General features: G+C 41.4%; 3 protein-coding genes and 1 long non-coding RNA gene across 8 annotated transcripts in view; 3 read left to right on the top strand and 1 right to left on the bottom strand.

Annotated features, from left to right (window-relative positions):
- ano1a (anoctamin 1, calcium activated chloride channel a) overlaps nucleotides 1-2,967 on the top strand; it is a 146,897-nt gene extending 143,930 nt beyond the window's left edge. For all 4 annotated transcript variants that reach the window (XM_041988250.1, XM_041988178.1, XM_041988415.1 and 1 more), the window contains one exon: nucleotides 302-2,967. In XM_041988250.1, the coding sequence (XP_041844184.1) occupies nucleotides 302-538 (237 nt within the window). In that variant the 3' untranslated portion in view covers nucleotides 539-2,967. The remainder of the gene's footprint in view (nucleotides 1-301) is intronic.
- Nucleotides 2,968-10,092: 7,125 nt separating this feature from the next.
- LOC121643849 lies at nucleotides 10,093-12,353 on the top strand. Of its 2 annotated transcripts, none has more exons than XR_006011187.1 (3): nucleotides 10,093-10,310; nucleotides 10,421-10,555; nucleotides 12,093-12,353. It is a non-coding gene; the product is annotated as an uncharacterized LOC121643849 (long non-coding RNA). The 2 variants fall into 2 exon arrangements; XR_006011183.1 differs by lacking the exon at nucleotides 12,093-12,353 and adding an exon at nucleotides 11,288-11,562.
- An 803-nt stretch (nucleotides 12,354-13,156) lies between these two features.
- Nucleotides 13,157-17,098, top strand: fadd (Fas (tnfrsf6)-associated via death domain). Its single transcript, XM_041991130.1, has 2 exons — nucleotides 13,157-13,548; nucleotides 16,510-17,098. Exons 1-2 carry the CDS (start codon nucleotides 13,248-13,250, stop codon nucleotides 16,785-16,787), a joined length of 579 nt encoding a protein of 192 aa, XP_041847064.1. The 5' UTR covers nucleotides 13,157-13,247; the 3' UTR covers nucleotides 16,788-17,098.
- A 2,502-nt stretch (nucleotides 17,099-19,600) lies between these two features.
- On the bottom strand, nucleotides 19,601-27,554 carry LOC121643151 (high choriolytic enzyme 1-like). The gene is made up of 9 exons (XM_041990453.1): nucleotides 27,482-27,554; nucleotides 26,847-26,850; nucleotides 25,473-25,550; nucleotides 24,650-24,805; nucleotides 21,964-22,084; nucleotides 21,531-21,709; nucleotides 21,352-21,433; nucleotides 20,005-20,129; nucleotides 19,601-19,754 (listed from the first exon to the last, which is right to left on the bottom strand). Coding segments are annotated over exons 1-9 (807 nt in total). The 5' UTR covers nucleotides 27,542-27,554; the 3' UTR covers nucleotides 19,601-19,752.

Genomic DNA, 27,554 nt, shown 5'->3' with positions numbered 1-27,554 from the left:
GTTTTAATGTCATGTGTGTGCAAACGTTGGGTTGTAAAGACGATGCGTGCGTGATGTCACATGGCAGAGTGGGGAGGGATCAGGAGAGATTTCAGATTTTTTATAAAACTTCAACTGTGTCAAAACCATTGAAGATAACAAAATGCCGTTGGACCGTCGCCACCAGAACACCATCTCCCTACACATGCCTGATGAAGTGCTGCAGTCTTTAGACTCTCAGTTTTCTTGCCTTAAACACGAGACCTTCTCAGGTCAAACTGACATGTCTGTGAATGAAGTCTGTTAACTCTTTGTGTTCCAGAACGTGATCATGCTGATGAGTGACTTCGTGGACTGGCTGATCCCGGACATCCCTAAAGACATCAGCCTGCAAATGCACAAAGAGAAGATTCTCATGGTGGAGCTCTTCATGAAGGAAGAGCAGGGTAAGCGGATAGCCGCACAGGGCAGCCAAAGCCAGGACAACCTGACCAGCCCCGCGTCGGATAACCAGAGCCAACCACAGCCCCGTTCTCGCCACACCATAGCTGGCTGGTAAAGGGTCAAATATTTCCTATTAGCTCACTGCCAGCTTTTCATTTTCTGCAAAGTTTTTGCTGCATTCACATTATTTTAGACTTCATGTTACATAGATTTTACATTCTGAGACCTTAACCAGAAATTTAACAAGCAAACGGGCAGTTCTCTGCCTCCGATCGGCTCACATCCATTCAGTTCACCTGAGGAGGCGATGCAGAGCATCTTATCCTACACTCTCCCACGGGACTGAACGCACCTTTTTTCTTTTTAATGAAGACAGCTGACATGAATCCATCCAAATGGTCCTCCAGAGAAAAGATTTCTCTTCTTATTGGTGGGAAACGACACGGAAGAAGATTTCCTGACATCGATGTTTGTGATGTTTTTTTTTTGTTTGTTTTATTTTGAACAATTCTGAATAAATGCAGGAATTTGTTGACGTACTTTTTTAATATGCGCATGTGTTTTATGTTTTTTAAAAACAGCTGAGCAGTCACACTATTCATTCCAGTCAACTGGAATCCTTAAAGCTGCAAGAGATTCAAACTTTTATGTTTATGATCTTTTTCTTTACCAGCAAACTGAGAATATTTATTTGACCCTCACTGAACTCTGACATGTTTCCAAGCGCCGGTACTCTTGTATTTGTTCAGATTTACAGTCACTGTTTACAAAATGAACATTTAAGCAAAGACACATGGAACCGCTCAGCACAACGTAAGCAACGTAAACTCATGTCTGGCGCTCTGATCACTTCCTTTACACGCAAACAAAAAGCCTAAATATATCCTGACTCTAACGTCTGAGTTCTTTTGATATGTTAGAAGAGTAAAAGTGGTTTTCATGTTCCTTAGAAGACCGCCTCCTGCTGCTGGGATAAATAATGTCTGCAAAACCAGCATGAAAAGCAGAAAACCGCACCACGCTCTCTAGAAACGGAGAAAGTACTCGTTTATTTCAGTACTGGAAAGGTTTTCATGCTTCTCACATGGTTTTTCTCACTTGCCTGAGGTCAACGTGTGTGAGGGGGATGGACGTGTGGTGAAAATGGGGAACATCTGACTCTTAAACTGCTTTCAGGGATCAAACACGGCAGATGAAAGACACTCTAGATTCCAGGAGTTTGGTTCCCCCTCTTTGTTTTCCCGCCGTTTCGGACTTCCGCTTCCAACCGTGCACACATGCCAGATTAATTCATGGAAGCTAAATTTGCTCCTGGAAATGCTGGTTTTGTGCCCTAAATGCTGACTTTTCTCTGGATTTTTATTCCTAACAGAAGGTTGGAGGTGTGAATAAACACCTGGTCAGTTTACTCTCAACACAGTCGCATTCTCATTTTTAAGAATTTCTAGTTGTCTCTTAAATATGTTGCAACAATAAAGAAACTGTAGAATAGAAACTGTAGGTGTAATCCTGGTATGAAACGTCTGTGAAACTGGTTTTGAAGATGCTGGTTGTATGATGATTTCGAGCTACGCTGGTGTCCTGCTCGGTGGGTTGCCAACTCCGAGCACTAACCCACTCTCTGCCTTATAATCTGCCAGCTGATCGCACCAGAAATGATTGATCATCATTACAAGTATTACTGGCGCATGTTAAACCTGGAAAAACGTCTTTTTTAAACGTTATCTTGCCATATTTTAACCTTGTTAATCATTTAGCATTTTCATATCGTTACGTATTTTATATCTTTTCATCCACAAAGACTGAATATTTTCTTTCTCATGTATAAAAACTGCAGAAGCATCTGTGGAAGTGACTGGATGTTAAAATGCAGACGAAATCTGGGATCACACCCTGCTGGAGAAAGAGGGAAAGCTCAGACTGACAGAATGTATTATTCCTTATTTGTTCATGTTTAGTGATGGACGATGACTCTGAGGAAAAGTGTTTAGTTATGTGACATTTTAATGAGACTTGAACAGCCCAGAGGGGGCTCTTACAAAGACAATAAAAACCATATTATAGTCTCTGTTTTAAATAAATGTTTATTTAAATGACACTTCTTGGCTGTGTCTGGCAACTATTTGGGAAAACATCAGCTGATGCAGTTTAAAGACGTTTTCTCCGTGAAGATGTTGCTTCCTTCTGAGTAGAATTTTAAAAAGTATATATAAATAAAAAAAGCTGCACATTGATTTTTACCATTGATAACCTGCTGCACACGGTCCCATTACAGCACAAATACTTTCTTCTTTTAACCTGCGGTCACATGTAGACCTTTTCTAAGATGTCCTCCTCTTGTGGTTTTTAGCCATGTTTGTATTACCAGCAAAGACAAAACCTTCAGATTGTGACGTGCTTCCATCTATCCTGATATCCGTCGAAGCACATCATGAGTGCATCTGCATGTAAAACTGATGGCTCTGATATTTTGTTCTATTCTGATCTTTTAGTTTATCTTTTTGTTCTTGTGTAAGAAGTTATAATAAACCACAGATGAATTGCCTGGTGTGGATATGTATATTTTATTCTTGCCTCAGTTTGTTTTCATGCTTAAATAACTTTTTTTTTTAAAGACCTTGAAGTAAATTGTAATACAGGCGCTGTTTAACACCACAACGCTGAGACAGTAGAACACAGTTTGGTTGTGTTCTGGCCTCATTTCCACCGACTTTTGGGTGAATAAAGCTGCAAAGAACTGACGACCTCCAGAGTGAAAATTCCGAGTCCAGTCAGTGGGAACTGGAACTGGAATCTCTGGGCAACAACAACGTCGTTCATGTCCTCGCTGGTGAGAAGATGGGTTCGGTCTATTTGTATGACGTGCCATCGATGTCCTGCATAACGCACATAGCTTTGATGCCGTTCTTCCTCCATTAAACACAGTGTTAAACTTGTTGAACAGAAGAAACCATTCATGTAGCTCATTTAAGCTCAATAGTCAAAACCCTCCTCTCTGGCAAAACCAGAGAGTATAATCAGAGTTCTGACCAAGCGGTAACCTCCGGTGGTGAAATGTAAAGCCTATGCAGAAGTGTAAAAAACTGCAGTTCCCCCCTCGTCCACTAGGGGCTCCAAAACAGAACAAATCCCCATAGACTCCCATGTTAAAAAGACCATCTTCACAGCAGAAATAAACATGTTTAAAGCCTGGTACAAAACTTTTAGGATTATTATCTCGGTTAGCTCTTACCTACAGGCAGCTCGGAGTTTGATGGGTGTCAATCATCCACCCCCACCTTAACAGTTCCCCTCCCAGCTCCACCTCTGTGCCCATTTTTGGATTTTCCGGGAAAGACTACACACGTGACGCTACCAAGATGGCGACGGTGGGAACGCCCAACGAGCTTCACTTTTGCTCTTCAGAAACCTACGGGTGACGTCACGGAGGCTCCACCCATCTTTTAGTCTATGGTTATGACACGCTCGTTGACTCGCGTGTACAAAAACATGGCGGCGCACTTCCGGGTTACTGTAGGCGTTCATTAGTTCCACACACCAGGTCAGACCGCGGCCATCGCCAGTGCAATCCGTTCGTCTTCAGAGGTAAGTCGATGCAATATCAGTCTTATAAGTCAGGAAAATGCAGGCACACGCCGTCGGAGGGCCTTTATTAATATCTGTTCAGTGTGACAAGTTTTTGTTTAAATCCATTTTGCCTTTGTAAGTTATAGCTATTGTCGTTTTACTGCATGGCCTCCAGCTTGTTTATGTAGCTGGAATAAGTGTGGGCATGGTCATTATTTATTGAAGCACATTGTTATTCATAGATTCATCGACTTTGATGACTTAAGTTAGTGGAAACTGATGATCACCGTGTTCTCATATGGCTGGCTGCCATGTTTGGCCCGGAGCTGATATTTTGGGGTCCTGTGTTGTATTCAAGGTAAACAGTTTTTCATTTACCGGGAATTTTATTGTGTAGTGGCAGGGGAAAGCTTGGGTGTTTGTACTGCTTTTCATGAATTCTCGAGTAGGCTCTGGTAACTGATTCTTAATCAACAACGCCTGTAAAACATTGTAAAGACCACCATTTTTGGCATGACACTGACGGGCAGGCATAGGTACTACTGTGAGGAGGAGCCAAGATGGCGCCTGGGTCACATTCAGGTTGGAGCTCTGTTGACAAAGTTTTGCAAACTTTGGTGAACTATAAGATCTCTAAATTGCCCCCATAGTGACTTAAATAACTTTTTATTTGGTCTTTTTGTACTTTTTCTGAAGAAATCACTTTCTGTAACTTTTATGCTCAAACATCTGCTCCCACGTGGAGCGTGCTGATGATATTTGCGACGTGATGCACACTTATGCTAGAAAATCTTTGGAACCGAGACTCTCATTACTCCCCAAAACTCCTGACAACCGCCCAGCTAAGAAACCCAAAGCCAACATAAAGACTCCTAAAGCGCCTCTGGCTATGCTAGCAGTGATGCTATGCATAGAAAAAAATGGAGGATGAATGCCTAGTAAGGTTGGTGCATGTGAAAGTCAAAGCTAGTGAAAGCTAACAGTGCTTCTATCAAACATGTGGTTGACTCTTTGGAGCCATTAGCTAAACAACTGGATGATGATGTGGGGGGAAAAGTGGCGAATGTTACCACACTGCTGAAGGAAGAGAAGGACACATATAAAGGAGGTGGAATCTGAGAGTGGCTGGAGTAGAGGAGCGTACCAGTGAAAGAGTGAAGCTGGTGATTGACCTCTTCGGAGGAATCCTTGTGGTGTATTATTGTGCAATTCATCTCTCGGTCACACCAGCACAAAATCTGCAAGGAGGCCAGAACAGCCGCCATGGTCAAGGAGAAGAAGATCCGGATCATGGAGGATCTCACGCAAAGCGGGGCGTCCAGTAATCGTTGGCGGTTTGATTCCTGCTCCCCCAGGCATCTGTCATTGTGTACTACTACAAGACACTTCACCCTCCTTGCCTCCAGTGTCGGCATCGCTGGTGTACGAATGAGTATGAATGTTCGGTGATGATCGGAGAGGCCGTAGACGTGGATTGACTGCCATGTTTCCGTCGGTCTGCCTCTTACCAACTCGGCTGCGACATTCCAGCGTATGATGGAGCTAGTGCTGAGGGGGCTTCCATGGCAGGTGTGCATGGTGTATCTTGATGTTTTGATACAGCCCCATATTTGAAGACCACCTCTGTGCCCTGCATGAAGGTTTTTCCAGGAACAAAGCAGCAGGCCTCAGACTGAATCAAACAAGGGTCATCTGGTACATGACATGTGCTTCTGGGGCATTTGTCTCTCAGCATGGTCACTGAGAAAGTCAGGTCCTGGCCTACACCTCAGAATCCAACTGAAGTGAGAGCATTTGTGGGCTTGTGCTCTAAATATAAACTGTTAAGGAATTCGCCAGACGTGCAGCTCCTCTGCATCATCTTAAGCCTGGTACACACATAAAGATTTTCAGGCTGTATTTGTCCCGATTTTGCGTCTTCCCGACCACGGACGGCAAACGCCCGATTATCGTGACTAAGATTTTTCTGTACACTTATCATTTGGTCTGAGGTTACGAGCTGATTTGTCCCGATAATCCGCTCTGAAACGGGCCATAGCCGACAATCAGAAATATTGAACATGTTCAATATTTACGACCTGATTTCTGAGGAACGCCGATGACTCGTGCATTGTGACTGCGTGGATGGTGACTGGCTACATTCCGTACCACATCAGAGAGCGAGCTGGCTGAGGAACAAGGAAGTAAATAAAGTCCCTGTTCAAGTCGTCTCCAGTCGGTTATTTATTTCAGGTCTGGCTTTTTCTGTTAACGAAAGTCCCAAGACCACCATCATTCCCTCGTCCTGTATGTCCTCTTCCATGCTGGGTGTTGTGTTTTCCAGTTGTTGCTATGGTTCTTCTTCTTCTTTTATTGCCGGTTGTTGCTATGTTTCTTCTTCTATGTTTTTGTTAGATCACGTTTGATCACGTGAGAGGTCTGGTTTGCAGGACTAGATTGTAGATGAGTTGCAGGACAGCATCGTTATGTGTGTGTCATTCTGTGATTATATTATCGGCGCCACCACACACATTATGATCAAAACTGTTTAATGCCTAATTTTTATCTTCGAGTGTGAGGTCTGAATCAGATAAAAAATCTCAACTCCTTTTGAATGTGATGCAGCATTTGTGTATCTGAGGTGCTCTCTTCTGCACCAGTTGTCTTAATGCCTGAATTTAGTAGCCCTTTTAAAGTGTACACTGCTGCCTGTTTGGAGTCTGTGGGGGCTGTGCTGGCACAAGACATGGCCGGACTGGAGAGGGTTGTTGTGTATGCCAGCATGGGATTTTCCATTTTTGGAAATGGCAGGTCTCCAGATTACAGGGTAACTCGCAGGTTCTTCCAGCAGTGCCCAGAGGCGCGGTGACCCGGTTTTCAACCGCAGTCACATCACAAAGATCCATGAGTGAAGCAAGAATACATTTAGCTAACCCTTAATGTTCTAATGCCCAAAGTTGATGTCCAGACATTGAATTATAACTATTGTGTGTGGTCTCATTTTACTGTGACTATGAAACAACTACAGCTATATAAAAAAACGCAGTAAATTTTGGTTTACAAACATCAGGGGTCTCCAACCTGCGACTCTAGACCTTCAAATACCTCTAAATACGTGGCTAAAATATTTTTTTAAATCTATCTTTCTTGTCTTTAGGTTGGAAACCAGGGACTTTTTTTCTTACACTTAGAAGAAAGTCTGTTTATCCTCTTTTTATAAGGTTTTATGTTTTTCTTTATTTTAAAACCTTAAAATGGAAATAAAAATGTGGCTCTTCATTAAAATATATATTAATTTTCCTTTTTGAAAAGTCTGGTAACATTTGTGTCTCTAAAGGAGTTTCATTTAGCTGGCTGAGGGAAAAATGGCTCTTTGGATTGGAAAGGCTGCAGACCCCTGCACTAAACACATAAACAGGTTTACCAGCAATTTTCAGATAAAATATTTCTTCATATATTTTTATAAAATCAAATATTTATGAGAAAGAAGGATGAAATGTTCAGGATTTACTAACTAAAAGGTAAAAAGTCAGCAGGATGAGTTTAAAGCTGTGAAGCTGCTTCCTTCTAAACACAGAAGGAACAATATGTGATGAATATCAGCATCAGGTGAACAGACAGAAAGCAGGATGAGAATCTCACAGCTTCTAGATGGTGAGGAGAGAGAAATATTCACAATATGCACAATAACTTCCATCCATGCACCTTCACTGCTTCATTATCCAGATTTCTGGCCTATAATTTCTCTAATCTTTAATTTTCAGCCTCCGCTACCGGGAGTTAAAGGTTAACATCTGGTTTCCGGGTGTAGCTTCAGGTCTGTAGATGTAACTATAAACATGTGCGGTATCCACAGAAAGTCCAGAATCTCAGCTACCAGCTCAGTAAAACCATTTCTATCACCTACAAACACAGTTAAGACAACAAATTATTTAAAGAGCAGCTACACAAAGTCCGAAAAATATGTAAACACAAATGATGCCTCCCCGTGTCCACCCCACGGCATCAACACAAACAAACGACTCCTCTACTGAAAGCTCACATCTCACAGATTCCACAGCTGGAAGTTTCATCTCGCTACGACCAAGATTCACCGAACCAGAGGCAGAAGAAGACCCGATTTATGCTTCACGTTTGTAAAAGTCAGAAAACATGTCTTACCTTTGCTGTCTGGCATAAATTAAAACTGTATTTATTAAAAAAAAAAAAAAAACAAATAAATAAATAAAAAGATGCTTATTGTCTTTTGGGAGCAGTTTTCTGTTGAAAAAAATCACGATGTTCTGTCCATCTGCAGGTTCTGACAAAGAGAAACGTCGGTTCTTCTTCTTTCTTAGGTTCCAGACAGAAAACGTGTCTTCATGTTAATAAACCCGCTACATCAGACGCACCGCTGCAGCAGGGAAGGGAGACATGGACGCCATGTTTCTGTCATCAACGCCAGAAAAGCGGCCAGAAAAAAAAAAAAAAAACCTTAACGATTAAAAAAAATGAACGGTGTTTAATTAATCGTTGCGTTAACGTGCCCAGCCCTAACTAAGAGCTGAAATAACTGCCATCTTCATAGGAGCACTGACTGTCAGAGCATCAGTCCTTCCCATTTAAGTTTTTGAGCACCATCACAGAACGTAAGAAAAGGATGATTCCAAAGGTCACCACCAACTTTCCATGAGGTGGAGAAGAAGTCGCTTCCGTCTGTTCCAGCACGTGTCTGTACGTCATGGCAGGATGGAAGTTCCAGCACAGGAGAACTTGAAATTTCATAACCTGATCTGGCAGTTTTTTCATCCTGTTTTTTCTCATTCTTTTTCTGTCATGATCTTTTGTCCAGAATGGTTATCTGGAAGTTTCAGATGATTTTCATCTTTACAACGTAAAAGATACGGTAACAAATTTCATCTTTGTGTAAATAACAGCCTGACAAATTAACTGTTGCTCTCCTTTTACTTCTTGTTAAAAGCCCATTTATTTAATATTAAAGTTTTTTCAAAATTTGCTATAAATTTTCTTCATATAGTGAGTCAGCATGATGGCCCTTCAACCAGCCAGAGAGAGAGGATGATGATGATGATGATGACGTCTTCCAGCTCATGATGAAACGGAGTTTCAACAACAACAAAGGCCAAATGAAGCTCATGTTCACTTTGCAGATTTCATGTTTATGTTGTGTTTTTTATTATTTCTGTTATTCTGTTAACCAGGACTAAGACGTCTGAACACATCGCAACAGTTTTAAAATCTTTACACTGGCTTCCAGTTTATACTGGTTTCCAGTTTATACTGGTTTCCAGTTTATAATGGTTTCCAGTTTATACTGGTTTCCAGTTTATAATGGCTTCCAGTTTATACTGGTTTCCAGTTTATAATGGTTTCCAGTTTATACTGGTTTCCAGTTTATAATGGTTTCCAGTTTATACTGGTTTCCAGTTTATAATGGTTTCCAGTTTATACTGGTTTCCAGTCAGTCCCAGAATAGATTTTAAAACCTTTCTTATCGTTTTCATCCCAGAACAGTTTAGACCCAGAAACCATCTGATATGTTCAAAGATTATAAACCTAGCAGAGCTCTTAGATCCAAAGACTCTGGTCAACTAGTCCAGACCAGAGTCCAGACCAGAGTCCCGACCCGAGTCCCACCCAGAGTCCCGACCAGGATCCAGACCAGAGTCCAGACCAGAGTCCAGACCAGAGTCCAGACCAGAGTCCCGACCCGAGTCCCACCCAGAGTCCCGACCAGAGTCCTGACCAGTGTCCAGTCCAGAGTCCGGACCAGAGTCCACACCAGAGTCCAGTCCAGAGTCCAGTCCAGAGTCCAGACCAGAGTCCTGACCAGTGTCCAGTCCAGAGTCCAGACCAGAGTCCACACCAGAGTCCAGTCCAGAGTCCAGACTAAACATGGAGAAGCAGCATTTAGCTGTTTTGCTGCCAGTGGAGATTAAACTTTCACCAAACGTAGACATTTTTAAATCCAGGTTAAAAACATTTCTTTTCTCATGCGTCTATACATGAAATCTGCATGTTAACTTTTTAAGTCATCTTGCTTTTAATCATTTTAATGTAATTTATGATTTTATTGTGATTCTTGCTCTGTGTTGCTGTCTTTTATTATTTCTTATGATCTGTAATGTTTTTGTTTTGTGTAAAGCACTTTGAATGGTCCTGTACATGAAAGGTGTTATATGAATAAACTGCCTCGCCTTGTTCTATTTTTATCCTTCAACATTTTTCTGAATTTTTCATCCCATCTGTAGCCCAATAGATGTTGAAGAAGATGAAGCCATTGAAGAGGCCATCAGACAAAGTCTTTTAGAAGAAACGGTGCAGTCCTCACAAGATTCAAGGTCTGTTTCAGAACTTTCTGCATGTGTGTAGGAATGTAGCTGAAATGGTTGGACTGCATGCTGTAGGCAGAGCTCATGTTGGTAAAATTTATGACCTTCCTGCTTTAAAGGTTTCTAAAAACTTTGAGCAAAGAAGAAATGAGTCGTGAGGGCATGTAGTCTCCACAGCCTACAGACCAGTCTTCATCAGCCGAGCCAGTGTGTGGAAGTCTGCTCTCCGACAGTTTAGTAGACGGAAGTTCGCGGTAAGTACTGATGTGCTGTATGTGACCTTAGCCAGCGATGAAGACATTGGTGAAGAAGATGATGACCGTGGAGGGCCCGGGCGTGAATTCTTCCGTCTACGTAAAGGCATGTAGATAGTGGAGCATTTTTATAAGTTTACTTACTAAAACTAATGTGTAGGGGCCATAATTGTGCAACATACTGAAGAACCAGGCCTCAGCTTCTACGTGTGTTCAGCATAAACTTGGGCGGCTGCAGAACATTTGGCCAACTCTAGAACCGATACCTGGTTTGTCCATTTAGGGCTTTTATAGAAATTATATTGTGTTGCAACATGACAGACAACAAGGAGGATGCATAACAAAACTAATGACTCATTTAGCTCCGTTCTACACTAAGAAATAACAGTCATACAGGTCTGTGAATAATATTTCATGTCTCGTGACAGAACATGTCTGACACGGGAACCGTGTTACTGTTTTAAGGCTGAACAGATCTTTCCTGGATGCTGGTTATATTTCTATTCAGGCTTAACAACCATATTGTTGAAGGTGAATTTTAGCTGTTAAATCTGGATCATAGAAAACAGATTTAACTCGTTTTCTTTTGACATGGTGGTAATGGTGCAGCCTATTAGACTGTTATTGGTTTTTAATTTAAAAAGCCTGTTAATATCTAATTAAGCTTTACACACTCACTATGAAATCTATAAAATATGTCTCACACATCCACTTCCTGTGCTTTCACTACAGGACATCTTTATGAGTATGAAGGTGATATCCATAGTTGTGAAAAAGCTGCAGTATTCGTTTCTTCCTCGGTGATAACCGCCTTGAAAGCGCCGTAAAAGGAAAGTTTTCAGTAGGAGAAAGATCTGCACCGCTGGCAGTGTTACGCTAAGCACGGCAGAGACAGAGAATTTTCCGTCAGGTTACATACGATCTGGAATTATGTTAAATCTGTGTCTTCACTGTGGTGTTAGACATGTGCTCACACACTTGATGTTTATATTGTAAATCCTCTTAGAATTTGACACACGCTGTTTACAGTGAAAATTTGCTCTTTTAATTTTTGCTACGTTCACAACTTGTGTGTGATTTTTAAAACCGCTCAACCCAGTTAAATGTTAGAGGAACAACCAGGCAAGGAGGTACACGGTAAACAGCGTACTTCTATTAAGTGTATCATAGTAAGTATTTTTAGAAGGAAAACGTTGTATTTAATCAGTTTTACTTGTAAAGCGCTTTCCCTGCTTAAGGCAACACAAAGTGCTTTACATGGTAAAAACAACTTATGCATATTAAAGTAAAACAAGCCTTCACACAACAAAGTAAAAAACACACTTGTTTATTATCGCACGCAGCCACACAGATATCCACGCACACACACAAACACTCCGCCTTGCACAAACATGATTTCTGTCTTGGAATAAAGATAATAAAATAAATATGTGATTTGAGGATGCTAGCTATCTTAAATACTTGTTTTTAACGTATATCTACAATTTATTTCTAATTTTTTATGAATTTATTCATTTTAATACTTTTTGTCCTCCAGAATCCCCAAATGGCTTCATTCCAAGCTTGAACATTTCTCATGTGTGAAACGGAGTGTGTCGTACAGCTGGACCATAGCTGTGTGAGGTGGTGAACCCCAGCCCTCCTGTCTCCTCTACCTTCTGACAGGAAACATCTCTGAGGTTAACCCACTCCTGATGATGATGAGGAACCGAGAGGATCCCTGAGAATTTCACAAGTTTTTGTTTCCATCGTTTTTATTCTATTTCCTTTCTGCACTTTGAGGTTGATGAAGCAGCAACTGAAGACGATCTGGAACAAGCTGTGGAATACCAAATCCCAAACCAGGGATCCAGGGATTTATTTATTTGTTGTTGTTTTTTATTTAAGGATTCTTTACTATGAGGAGATGGGGATCATTTTGCCATTGGAAGTTAGCTACAGCTAAGTAGCTAGCTAACAGTAAATGTCCCCAAAATGTTGTTTAAAAAGTTAAAAAAATAAATTTATCTTACTGTTAATGGTGTGTGTGTGGTTGGTTGGAAGTGCAGCTCGTACACCTGCAATGACCGCGCGCTCGATGCTATCGGGAGGGAACCAGCCATGTTCGATTCCAGAAAGACATCCACAATAAAGACTGGGTGCCAGCGCCTGTGTTTATTGGCTGAAGTTTAAAGGGGCGGGGTCAATTAACATTTATTCTAAACATTTAGGTTAAACATTAAGACTTAATATTTAGCTCTAAGATTAGAATTCAACATTTAGATATATTATTTAAGATTTAAATATAAGATTTAACATGTAGATATAACATTTAGATTTAATGTTGTGTTTTAGCCTTATTTAAGTGGTTAACAGTTAAGTTAAATGTAGGAAAAAATCTGCTATATGTGAGAAAAGGGCGTTAAATAATGAAAATGTGTCAGCTACAACATATAACAGTCCTGTATGAACAATGTGCGCGGTTTTCTGTTCAGGTCCGGACATCCAGCCTCAAGCAGCTGAACTTCATTCTTCATCTTTCAGCGCGAGCTGCTGCCAGCAGGCTGCATTAGTGGGGGACAAACTTCAGACCAACTCCTCGCAGCTCATCACACAAAGCTGCGGAGCAGGCTGCAGCCTGTAGGCTGCAGGCGGAAGTGAAAGTAAAAGCCGGGGTTTCCTGCTTGGGTGAAGTGGAGCTTCTGTCCGTGACATGAGCGCCACTCAGTTTAACGCCGTCCTGCTGGACATTTCCAATCAGCTGGACGCGGATAACCTGAGCAAGCTAAAGTTCCTGACTCGAGACGTGGTCAGAAAAAGAGAGGCAGAAAATGTCGACAGTGGTTACAAACTGTTTGAGCTTCTGGCGGAGAGAGGCAAGCTGGCCGCCGATGACACGGAGTATGTGTCCGCCCTCCTGAAGGAGATCCACCGGGACGACCTCGCAGACAAACTGAACAGCTTTCAAACTCAGTTTGGATCCATCGACAGCGTCCTGGACGAGAAGGAGAGAGGTAACATAAAAAACAACTGTCAAACGTCACGGCGGTGACGTCATCAGGACCTGCGGTGGCTGTTTTAACCATAAGCACATATTACGTAGACGCGTTCTATGTCTCAGAACCATTTTTTTCACCGCGACACCTTAACGCGTCCGCCATCTTGGTCGGGGCAAGCTAGCTCAGTAGTTAGCTGCTAATGTGACAGTTAATCATTAGTCACACAAATGATGAGTGTTGTTGCGTTTGTGTTTACAGGAAGTTAAAAACGTTGTGGGTGGAAAAAATGATTAAATGGACCAAACCAGGTCTTGGGTAAGAGGAGATGTGGATATTTTTGCCCTCATTAACACTACGAATTGTTATTATTGTCATTCTTTGGTTTAAAAGGAACCCCTCTATAAAGGAGTGCAGCCTAGTTTGTTGTACATCAATCCACCCAGAAGTAGATCTGTTTAATTTGCAAGAAAAATGAGCAACTGCAGTCGGTTGTCATGACTTTATTCTGATGACTTTAAAACAGACATTTACATTACAGTCATTTAGCAGACGTTTTGTCTGCAGCAGCTTCGGTGGGTGGGCATCAGCGGGAAGGGTCTCGCCTAAGGACCCAACTAAAAGGCATTAATGTTCGTCTCCAGGGGAAACCGAACTCAGGTCTCCCGCATGGGCGACAGATGCTCCGCCAACTGAGCTATCCAGTCAGCATTTACCAACAATAATAAATATGTACATCGTTAACTATCTATTAATTAATGTGCAAATTTGGTTAAATTTAGTTGGAATGTGACAAAATAAAAATGGAATTAAGACAGTATTTGTAGAAGAAAGATGTAGTGTCAAAATGGAAGAGCATCGATGTGTTAAACTGACATTTTGTCATACAACAGAACAAAACCACTATAACTCATATTAAAGTAAAACCACAACTATGATAAATGTTGTCCTGCAAAACCCTTTAGTACAGTCACTAAATCTGTTAGTGAAAAGGTACCAGGATGTCTGACGCGGGACTAAAGGCTCGCACATTTTGATCAGCAGTCAGATGAATGGTTTGACCAACAAGAGCCCAAAATAAAAGAAACTGAAACAAATTGAAGTGGGTAATAAAAATCTGTTCAATCTTATTTGTGAAAGAAAATTTAATGGGGTGTTTGTTCAGCCCTGAAGATCCAGGCGTCTTCCCTCCGTTCAGTCCTCTTCTAATCCCACAACTTGTCAGGACCAATAACGTGACGCCGTAGATGTACAAGCAGCAACTGTGTGTGTATTAATGCTTCGGTAACCCAGCTGAATGCAGCCGCTTGGCCATCGCGCATGTGGAGGACAAAAAGAAAAAAGCAAAACTGTGCACACGCAGGGTTTAACCACCTGTAACCTGTTCATTTCCATGTTTATTATTGATTTTCTAAAGTAACCGAGCTTTTTGCAGATTGATCACAGCTTACAAATGAATGAATCTTGATTAATCGCCATTCGCGACCGCCTGAAATCTGCCCGTTTTTACTGTATTCTATCAACAGAAAGAGCCGACGCTGACTTGGGTTTTTCTTCTTTCCTTTACATTAGATGATCGCTTTAGTTGTAATAATTAGTTCAGTATTACATAAAATCAAGACCTTAAGAAAATATATCTCACTCGTGCCCCTTTTCCTGGTCGGTGCCCCCGCCCGGCCCCATCCACACCTTTCGAGATGAGTTTAAATCCTTTCTACCTGTCAGCTGCTGGCCTGGTTTATATCTCAGTACCTGTTTATAGTTTCTCTCTCCACATTCATGGCGTGATCAGCCCTGTGTCTCCAGACGTCCCTTGTTTCCGTGATGGTGACGTGGATCTGAATGTTGCTAGCTCGTCCAAGAACAATACGTTTGGGTAAACATGTGCCAGTGTGAAACATGGACGGCTAGTTTCCTCCTTCTCAGCTGAACGATAAACAAACACAACAAGAGAGAAAAGCCGATCAGCTGATCACGACAGCCGTCATGCCTCACAGCTGGAGGGGAGGGGTGGAGGCGACCGAGCAGGGACGTTGGAGCAAGCTGCCTGAAAAGCTTTTCTTTTTTAAAAATGATGACCGTCTCACCAGTAAAGTGTGGGTGTTAAAACATCCTCATCTCCCACAGGTTTGATGCCCTCGAATCCATCCGAAGAGCCAGCCGACTCACTTTTTCCATCTTGCATCTACACACTGTCACGTCTCGCTGTTATTAAAGACGGAGCTGCACATGCGTTAGAAATTTTAACGCAGTTATTTACATCGCTTAGTTGATGTATAACGTAATGCGTTATTTTTGACAGCCTTCATTTTTTTTCTCTGAACATGACTGGGACTCGCAATCAAACAACAGAACTGTTTAACGTAGAAGCACCGTCCACTTTATCAGCTCCACCTCTTCACTGATATCCAACCAGCCAATCACACGGCAGCAGTTGTCTGGACCAGAAGGTCTGAGGTCAGAGGAGAATGGGCTCCAATGGGAACGACCAGCATCTCTCTCATTGTTTCCACTGACAGCTGTTTTGTTTCCAGCCAATCAGCAGCTGCAGGCGTCGTCATCTGCATATTTAGATGTACAGGTTTTAGTTTTAGAAATACAAAGTCATTCCACCATCTTTCTGTATGAGTGATTCCAGAAGTTAAAATGTTCATTTTTCCACCCGCTAACTTCTGGTACAATCCTCGTTTTAAGAGTAAATGAATCAAACGAGGCTCTCATCTGTTTGGAAATGGAAATTCAGTACGGACTGAGGTCTAGATCCAAATATCTAGAAAGCTGTTTCATTTTCCCTGAATTAGTTAGGTTAGGGAAAAGAAATCCCAGAAATCCTGTTAGCTCATGGTTTGCTCATGGTCTGCTGTTGAATAGCTGTTTTTTTCTAATGCATTTAAGCTGGTTCCTAAACTCAGGGAGGCTTTTCTCTAAACCCTGAGTTTGACCCTTTTTCCTTTCCCTTTTTTTTTCTTTCTTCCCCAGCCAAACTTGAGGTGGCTTCGGAGGTGATTGCAGAGAATCTGGGAAGGAACTGGCGTAAACTGGGGCGTAAACTGCGTCTGAGTGAAGTCAAGCTGGAGTCCGTCTCTAAAAGACATCCTACAGATCTGGAGGAGACGGCGGTGGAGCTGCTGAAGGAGTGGAGGAAGAGCCGGGGAGCCGAGGCCCGGACGGAGGAGCTGATCCACGCCCTGAGGCTCTGTGACTTCAACCTAACAGCCGACAAAGTGGAGGAGAAACTGAAAGCCCTGGGATCCTGATGGAAACTTCCACTTCAGAGTGACTGACGGTAACCATGGTAACAACAATAATCGCTGTGATGGAGGTTTTTATAAATGCAGCCTGAATGATGAAGCAGGAAATCACAACAAATGTGATGAAACATGCACATGCTCACTCTTCTGCTCATCAACATCATCATGGTTCATGGTTTTTTTGTGTGTGTGTGTTTTTAGAGAACAATGAAAACAATCTTCTGATTTATTGTTTAATAAAGTTTATGTTTCAGTAATGAAAATAACAGAAGGTGTATTGGTTGCTTTTAAAATCCATATTAAATGTTTCAATATGAGCCGGTTTGCTGTTCGTGTCTGGAGGTAAAACTGATGTAACAACACATCAGTGTATTTATTTAATGACCCAAACTGAAAATGCAGGTCAGTCATGGATCCAGTAATCTGTCAAACATTCTTCATGTGGAATTATTTCCATATTCCTTCTTATAACAACCAAAATGTCCGATTGGAGTCTGATGAGGAAATTACCTAAGGTGTGACAGTCGGACTGTACTAGCCTGGTTTCCACTATATCCTGATTTTAATGTCTACAAATAGAAATTTCTTTGTTTTCCTTTCTATGATAAGAACATTCTAGAGCTCAACACCCAGAATGTGGTTTAGTCAGAGAACAGATTGTTTTTTATGTCCTGACTGATCAGGAAGAAAATTTGGTATGAATGGAAGTGATTGTGTTAAATCAGCTGTGATATCGTCTCGTCGTATCAATTTCTGGACCTGAATCCAATCCCAACAAAACTTTGAAATTTGAGGTACTGGCAAACACTGAATTGATGTATCTTGTGATTTACACCTCTAACTGATATGTGACCCTTTTCTGAAGGAGTTACTAATTGTAAAAAAAAAAAAAAAAAAGTCTAATGTCCAGGAAATAATTATAAGATGGCCTACAGGCTGCACAGTGGTGTTGTGGTTAACACAGTCACCTCACAAGAAGGTTCCCGATTTGAACTTGAAGCTAACGTGTGGAAACCAGGTCATATTTAGTTTCTAGTGAGTGTATTTAGGGACTACACATCAACTCAATTCATCAAGATTTTCACATTGGAGGTGAAAATAACTACAAAGATGCTCAAAAACAAGCTCAGGATCCACGTTACTTAGCGCTGACTACGCTAGCGCTACAGCTAGCTTCATTTAAACCAGAGGCTAGCAAGGCTGCTAGCTGGTTTTAAAGTAGCTGCAGCATTAAATTGTGGAGAAATAGATCCTGTAACCAGTCTGGTTAGTAGAGGAAGATAAAAGAATGAAGAGAAGGGGAGCTATGTCTGAGTTTTTAGTAAAGAGAAAGGACATAGATGAGGTGGAGACAGATCCCAGACCCAGTATCAGTAGCCCCACAGCTCCTAAAATGAAGCTAGCTACACCAGGACCCAGTCTACCACCACCACCACCAGAGGGTAGACCAGAACTGATCCCCTACCACCACATCAGCAAATGTTGAAAAAAGCTTAGCTTGTTTAGGCGGGTCGGCTGCTTGTTTATTCGGGTCAGCTGCTGAAGGACTCCTTCCACTGACCGGCGAGCAGGATCTTTCACCACAAGTTTGGACTGAAACTGAACTGAAAATAATGCGAATATCGCCACTGCCCAAAAGCCTGTATCTCCATCTCTCCAGCTTCATTTTTCTTTTCTTTGGTTGACACACAATCAGCTACGTCATGCAAATCTATCTCTATGGCAACATGTCCAGACAAGCACACACACAGACAGCAGCATGCGTGTACCACCTAAAACAGATCAGAAGTTTACACATAGGCAAACACGGCTCGAGTAACGCAGAAAAACACCTTACTGTAGTCCAGTAAAGTTATTTCATTACCGATATTTTAGGTGTAACACACTACTTTACTTCGTTACTCAAAAAAGTAATATTGTTAACACTGGTACACACATAAGCTTTTTTTTTTTAATCTAATGAGATGTTTTAGCTGTTTGAGGCCTCACACATGAAGATAAAAAAATCAGGCATTTAACAGTGTTGATCGTACTGTGCGTGGTGGCTCCGATAATCTCATCACAGAACAACACACACATAACGATGCTGTCCTGCAACCGATCTAGAATCTAGTCCTCCGAGCTGGAAATCTAGCGTGACCAAACATGATCTAACAAAAACAAAGAAGAAGAGCCATAGCAACAACCGGAAAACACAACACGGAAGAGGATATACAGGACAAGGGAATGATGGTGGTCTGGGACCAATGTTGACAGAAAAATCCAGAACCGATAAAAACAGCAGACTGTAGACGACGTGAACACGGACTTTACATCCTTCCTTGTTCCCCAGTCAGCTTGCTCTCTGATTGGCTACGATTCATTCCATGTCACCGTCCACACTGTCACAGCTCAGGAGTCGTCAGCTTTCCTCACGTGAAGATTTTTGGTTGTAAATATTGAACATTTTTAACACTGTCGGCCACGACCCATTTCAAAGCTGATTGTCGGCACGAATTGGCTCGTAACACACCTCACACCACAGGATCATTTTAAAGGAAAATTTTATAAGACTCAAAATAATCAGGCATTTGCCGTCCTTGGTCAGGAAGGGCCAAATCGGATCAGATCATTTTTGTGTGCCCCGCTTAAGAGCTGTTTTCATAGCAACATACTGACCACAATACTAAGTATTTAAACTGTAAACCATTAGGTCAGCTGAGAACATTGGTATGTGCAAAAGTTTAGGCACTAACATTGATAATGTGATAAGTGTGCTTCGTGAGTTGGCTTACTAAAGATGAATGACTTAATCTAAAGTAACATTTCATTCATTTTAGTGTTTTTAACTCAAGTATTTTATTTGCAGTTTTATTTAACTGTAAACCCAGATTTTATAAGTCTGCGACCAAAACTGTCATCTGGCCAAAATCCTGATCTCCCTCCTGTTGTGATGTCATCAGGGTGGCAGTTCAAAGGTCACAGCTGTGATTTCTGCATAGAAAATGAAGGTTAGTGGGGAATATGATGAAAGTGGGACAGTGTTGTAGTCATTCCTGTCCACACCAGCGATCTGGATGTGTCACAGGATTTTCCTCCTGCTGTTATAGCTGCAGCTGCCAGATGGCGCTCTCGTTTCAACATGAATTCAATGGTTTCCTCTCCCTCTGAGAAGGACTGGCTCATCTGCTCTGCACGGATGCTGAACTGCAGGACAGGATAGTTTCTACTGGATTGGACTTACAGCAGTTGTAGAGTCTGTTCAGCCTGTCGATGTCGTTCTGGCTCATCTGGGTGGCCTGGCCGAAGGACACGTTGCTGTTGGGAATAGGCTCCATGGTGGGAAGGTTGTTCTTGGAGAAGGCATACCTGGAGAATTACAGATTTGATTACCTGCTTGGAAACCACACCTGAAAGGAATTTTGTTCTGTCGTATCTGATGGAGCAGATCTATGTCAGTCAAGGATCACCAACCCTGGACCTCTTGGGCCAGTATCCTGCAGGTTTTGGAGCTTTCCTGCTGCAACACATCAGCTTCATATCAAATGATTCTCTAACAGCTTGTTATCAAATTCTGTAGCAGCCTGTAGTGATCCAGTAATTTGGGTCAGGTTAGTGATCTCTGATGTCAGTTGTATTGTTGCACGCCAAAGTTTGACCCGTGAACCTAAAATTCACAGTTTTGCCTGTACAAATGTAAAAGCTTGATTTTTTAATAGATGCTGTTGTAATAATATTTTAAACTTTATTGTACTATTACTATTTTACATGTCATTTTTCCAGTCATATATTCCTCTAAAAAAAAAACTTTTTCATTTAATTAGTTTTGCTGTTGGATAGTGAAGTTTTAGCTGCATGCATATCTATACTGACACCGAGGTTTTTGTAAAATATTAATGAGTAGTGAGTATAATAATCTCTTTTCAAGTTAACATTGGTCCAGTAATTACATCTGTGTGTTGCACATGTTGCTTGGTGATGTTTCTTGAGTGTTTGGGTTGATGGACTGGAGCAGATTACTGAACAGGAATCCAGGCTTAAAGCTCATTTCTGCTCCCTTAAGTACATAAATAGCGACGTTTCAATCGTTTTCAAACGTCTCGTCCTCATGCTTCCATGCGGCTTTTACGTCGCCGTGGTTGTTGAGTCAGTTCCTCCACTAGGGGGCAGCGCTGAGTTCAGAGTTCACTCCCGCGAGCCGACGTCAGTTTCAGACGCCGTTTAGCAGCAGTAACTCGTCGCTATAAAGTTGTTTCCACCCGCCCAACATGCCCTAAACACTCGCATATTGTCTTTCTTCAAAAGCTTGTGCAATTTCTACAGTTGTTGTGCTCGTCTTCATTTTCTTCTGCTATTTTTTCTCTGGTTTGTTTCTTTTCCTGGTCGCATGTCAGCTATTCTGCTCAGCAATGTTGAACCAAAATAAGTGTTCGGTTAATTTTTTTCTTTCACTGCGTTTGTTGGTAGAAATGTTGAGCTTCCTCTACTTGCTGCCATTTTTGCTTTGATATCTATATGTTTGGTCCAAGTTCATTTGTTCTTTTCATGTTCTTGTGAAAAGCAAACAACACAAGTGAGAAATACTCTTTACCTCTCATATTGCATAACAGAGTTGTAGTCATAAGAAGTTCCCTGGTTCAGAGTGTCAATTTTATAGAAATTGTACTCCATGCCTGTAGAGACGCGGAACAAAAAAAAGGGAAAAACTCAGGTTTTCATGGGCAAAATGGCATTTTTTAGATGTGGTCTTTAGAAAAGTCATCTATCTACCGTCAATGATGTTGTCCCAGTGCACTCTGATGTGGTTGTCCCTGTCAGAGCGGGTCTGCTCGTGGTTGAAGCCGAGGGCGTGGAGCAGCTCGTGCTGGACGGTACCGTGGTACAGGCAGCCCTGTCGGCTCAGGGACACGGTCTGAGCGCCGCCCTGGCGGCCCACATAGGAGTAGCAGCTGTGATCAGCAAACATTCAAACATGTAGGTGAGCTGGAAATGGCTGAACTACCAGAACAAACTGAGTTTAACAGCAGGATGGATCAGATGCTGGATCATCTCTTTGTAGTCCTGTTATCTTAATTCTACCAGCCAATCTGACTGGGTGCCATATTCTAATTATTCTCTTGGACATTTCCTTGTGTTTATCGGTTTACAAGGCGTAAATGTATGAATAAAGAACTTTAAGAACCAACTAAACTCTGATCTTTACCCGTTCCTGGACTCAATGCTCAACCACTCATTATCTCCATTCTGGTATGGTCTGAAACGGATGCAGGAAACCGAAGAGAAAGACTCCAGTCCACGAATGATGATGGCCGCTTCCCGGGAAGCTGCCAACAAATAAATGCAGTTAAACTTGAGTGTGGGGAGATTAAATTTGCCCACTGCTTCGGACATAGAAAAGCATTTTAATATTTCTTTTTTTTTTTTTTTTTTAACTTGTCCTGTCCAGCATCATAGCAGCAAAATGATAATCTGGTTGCTGTATCGTGCTGAACAAATTTGCTCTGCCAAGGGAAGGCCTATGGGTAAGGCTCCTCTTGATAATGTGATTCATTTATTTATTTATTTACTTTGAATCACGGAATCTATGTAATGTTGCTGGACCTGACCGGAGGGGACAGAAAAAGATGGAAAATAGCGAAAAGAGCAAAAGGGAAAGAAGAAAGGAGACAAAAAGATCACAGACAGAAGGAAACGACCCTTCAATCCACACCATCACCAGACAACAAACAACAAACTGTTACACCTGTACATGAACACACCAGAAAATTTCCTACAACTTTTACAAAAACACACACACAGAAAAAACGGGCTGCTAGTCATTAAGAGTTTTTAAATAATAACCAAATCGAAAAGACATAACAGCGACCAGATACTAACTCACAGGAAAAAAAAAAAAAAAAAAAAAAAAAAATTATCGCTTAGTATTAAAACCCACTGGACAACTCAGTGACTGTGTCAGCATGCAGAGCATGAGGAAGAGGAGTGATCAGTGATGAAGAGTGGTGAGTGAGATCATGCAAATGCGACCACGGAGGCCAGAGGCAGACCAGGGCCAGAGGCCCGGGCCCCCAGCAGCAGTCCCGGAGCACCAACCCAAGCCACCCCACCACAAAGACGACTCCAGCCCCACCCGAAGGCCGGCAGAGGAGAGCCCCAGCAAGAGCCCCCCACAGTCCCGGGGCACAGGTCCCAGTGGGCCAAGATCAGCAGCCGCCAGCCCCGGCAGGGACCGGCCACCCAGGGCAGCCCAAGTGAAGGGCCCAGGACCCCGGGAGCCCAGAGACGGCCGCCCCACCCCCCAAAGGCAGAGGGCCCACAACATGCCTAGCCTACTCTACTCATTTCTAGGACTGCTTTACTCATTCCTAGGACTACTTTACTTATTCCTAGGACTACTTTACTCATTCCTAAGATTACTTTACTCATTCCTAGGACTACTTTACTTATTCCTAGGACTACTTTACTTATTCCTAGGACTACTTCACTCATTCCTAAGATTACTTTACTCATTCCTAGGACTACTTTACTCATTCCTAGGACTACTTTACTCATTCCTAGGACTACTTTACTTATTCCTAGGACTACTTTACTTATTCCTAGGACTACTTCACTCATTCCTAAGATTACTTTACTCATTCCTAGGACTACTTTACTCATTCCTAGGACTACTTTACTCATTCCTAGGACTACTTTACTCATTCCTAAGACTACTTTACTTATTCCTAGGACTACTTTACTTATTCCTAGGACTACTTCACTCATTCCTAAGATTACTTTACTCATTCCTAGGACTACTTTACTCATTTCTAGGACTGCTTTACTCATTCCTAGGACTACTTTACTTATTCCTAGGACTACTTTACTCATTCCTAGGACTACTTTACTCATTCCTAAGATTACTTTACTCATTCCTAAGACTACTTTACTTATTCCTAGGACTACTTTACTTATTCCTAGGACTACTTCACTCATTCCTAAGATTACTTTACTCATTCCTAGGACTACTTTACTCATTCCTAGGACTACTTTACTCATTCCTAGGACTACTTTACTCATTCCTAAGATTACTTTACTCATTCCTAAGATTACTTTACTCATTCCTAGGACTACTTTACTTATTCCTAGGACTACTTTACTCATTCCTAAGATTACTTTACTCATTCCTAGGACTACTTTACTCATTCCTAAGATTACTTTACTCATTCCTAAGATTACATTACTCATTCCTAAGATTACTTTACTCATCCCTAGGACTACTTTACTCATTCCTAAGATTACTTTACTCATCCCTAGGACTACTTTACTCATTCCTAAGATTACTTTACTCATTCCTAAGATTACTTTACTCATCCCTAGGACTACTTTACTCATTCCTAAGATTACTTTACTCATCCCTAGGACTACTTTACTCATTCCTAAGATTATTTTACTCATTCCTAAGATTACTTTACCCATCCCTAGGACTACTTTACTCATTCCTAAGATTACTTTACTCATTCCTAGGACTACTTTACTCATTCCTAAGATTACTTTACTCATTCCTAGGGCTACTTTACTCATTCCTAGGACTACTTTACTCATTCCTAGGACTACTTTACTCATTCTTTGGATTACTTTACTCATTCCTAGGATTACTCATTGCTAGATGAGGTGGGCTGCTATCATCTGGCTTCCACTGAAAGTAATGGTGTTTCTTTTAGGATGAGATAATAATTTACATTTTCTACTTTGTTCCAGGTTAATTTACTCTGACACATTTATTCATTAGAAAAACGGGCCTTGTCCAGAAGAGATCAATAAATTAAAGTCAAATAAGGTACATTAAAGATAGCTTTTTGTATGATTTTTTTTTCTTAAACATGGGTAGAAAAGAATGAAGAGATACTTACAGTAGTGGTTAGCAATGTAGTAGGGGATGTAGACTTTCCCATCGGTGTATTTCAACCACATACATCCTCTGGAGGTGCAAGGGTCAGCGTTTCTGTCAGCATCAGGCTTGACAGCAATGTCGCCTCCAATCAGGGGGGGTTCATCAAAGTCAGGGGCTGTAAGACCAGATGAGAAGGTCACAAAGACATAGCAGGTTAGAAATAATTACTGCTGTTTTTGGTTTGTTTGGATTTTTATATATATAAAAATCTGAAAATCTGTGTGCTAAATCTAAATGTATATATAGATTCTATATATCTATATATAGATTTAGATTTAGAATATAAAAAACGTTGAATATATGAAAAAAAGAAAAAAAAACATGCATATACACAATAGCAGAACGAAAAACTGCAGGAAAAACGTGAATAAGATTAAAAACAATGTGGTATGCGTGCCAGGCCTCTAGCGGGTGGTGAAACAACACACTCAGGTGTGCACGACATCCTCCTAAGACCAGAAAACACATGAACAGAAGCGTTGCGTGCTAACCGCTAGTTATCTGGCGCTGAGGGTTAATGTTCTATCAGAAACAGATTCTGCTTCAACAGAGCAAATAAATGAAAAAGATGCAGCAGCACAAACATGACGCGGAGGTCGGTCATTGCTGTGCATTTCGTGGGTCTGGCTGCATGTTTACACAGACAGTGTAAATGAGGGGCCAGAACCGACTCTGTAAACAGGCCTCAGTAGTAAATCTGAACATCTCTGAATGTGAAGTTCAGTATGCTAGCACTATGGACTGGTGTGTACCAGTTAAGCACCAGTCCATAGTGGACTTACTGCGGTGTCTGTTGGCTCTCTCCAGCAGCTCGCCAACGGACAGCTCCTTGGATGTGTCCTCCTGGACGGCAGCGACCTCTGTCACACATCACAAAGCAGAAAAGTCACTTCAAGTTAGGGCTGCTCGATTATGGGAAAAATGATAATCACGATTATTTTGATTGAAATTGAGATCTCGATTATTTAACACGATTATAGATAAGAGGTTGGGGGGGGGGAGTGGTGACATTTTAAGTGTTTACTGTGGTAATACAGACTAGTTTTTTTCCACCAGGTCCCCGTAGCTATTGTTTGTCTCAGACCAGCAGCTATGTTCCGTCTGGTGTGATCTGGTAAAAAATAGTCTGGAGACATTTCATTTTCACGTTGAAATCCGCGTCAATAAAATGTAGCGCGACATTTTCTATAAGGTCCGTAGCGGTGGCGAAACATCGGACTGTCACCACGTCTTTCACAACACCCTCACTACACTCATCATACAGGGAAGAAAGTGACAGTCCACTAAAATGGTGTTGAGATGGCAGTGATGCCATTTGTCCAAAGTGTTGATGAGTTTCTTAAATCCCGGATTGTTCACTGTGTTAAAAAGTGTAAAAAAAGTTCTGTTTGTTTATAACGTTTGTCTCTCTGTGACTCTGGGAGCAGGTGGATTATTTAGTTGCGACTCACAAAAATTTAACATTTCTCTATTTTTTTTATGTTGCGTCGCAAGCCCCCATGTGGACGTCTGCGTGCACTAACGCAGCATTTTACATGCACGACTGTCGCCTGTCACTTGGCTGGAGGAGGCAGCGATTTTCACTTCCTCGCGCAAGTTTACATAGAAAATGATGGAGAAGGAGCGACACCGCCTCCCGTGTGTCCAGGTGTCTGCAACTCGTTCTGAATAAAACTAAACTAAACTCGGGGCTGTGGGAGCAGTCTGCAGCAGTGGGAGGAGTCTGCAGCAGTGGGAGGAGTCTGCAGCTGTGGGAGGAGGCTGCAGCAGTGGGAGGAGTCTGCAGCTGTGGGAGGAGTCTGCAGCTGTGGGAGGAGTCTGCAGCAGTGGGAGGAGGCTGCAGCTGTGGGAGGAGGCTGCAGCAGTGGGAGGAGTCTGCAGCAGTGGGAGGAGTCTGCAGCTGTGGGAGGAGGCTGCAGCAGTGGGAGGAGTCTGCAGCAAAGCGCTGCAATGACAGCTGCGCTCGATTTGAAAACAGCACAAATTGAAGGACAAAAAATAATCAGACCATTTCATTTTTATGATCGTTAAAAACCCAGATCGTAATTGCGATTAAAATTCGATTAATTGCCCAGCCCTACTTCAAGTCATCCAGAAAATTTAGAAAATGTTCAGTTTGTAATTACAGCATGAAAGAGCGGTTATAACCTCCTTACCTTCCTGTTGTCATGGCAACATGTGAAAACAAGGAGGACAAAGGTGTTAGAAAAGCTTCATATAAGTTTCATTAAGTTTACATTCTACAAAAAACTGTCTTCATATTGTTCACAGAGAATAAAACCACAACCAAACAACTTGAATTGTTGTGTAATAAATTACAACTGAATTTATTTATGATAATATAAAAAACAAAATAAATACAGAAACAAAAAGTAGGGGAAAAAAGAAAAGACTGGAATATAATAAAATACAATTAGATATTCAATAAGTGATATTAAAATAAATGCATACTTTATATATATATATATATATATATATATATATATATATATATATATATATATATATATATATATATAAACATCATTAACCCTATTAACACCTGAATTTATTTACAATTATTTACAATTATACAAAAACTAAATAATTCATGAAAAAATTAGCAAATAAAAAACAAGAGTGGAACAAAATAAAATGCAATTAAATCTTAAATTAATACCAATAAATAAAGATAAATAAAATTTTATGGTAACTACATAAAAAAGAGTAAATAAATAAATAATAAAGAAAGACAGACAGACAGACTAAACTTTGGTCGAGCGTCTCAGTAATTATTATTATTGCTTTCTACCTCAGCCCAGGACGAGGAAACCAGCAGCAGGGCCACAAGAGACCAAGAGAAGATCAACATGGTTGCAGAAGAC

The sequence above is a fragment of the Melanotaenia boesemani genome, chromosome 1, assembly GCF_017639745.1.
Source record: "Melanotaenia boesemani isolate fMelBoe1 chromosome 1, fMelBoe1.pri, whole genome shotgun sequence".
In the NCBI taxonomy this organism is placed as follows: Eukaryota; Metazoa; Chordata; class Actinopteri; order Atheriniformes; family Melanotaeniidae; genus Melanotaenia; species Melanotaenia boesemani.
The sequence above is the reverse complement of the archived record's forward strand: the minus strand, read 5'-3'. Positions and strand labels throughout refer to the sequence as shown.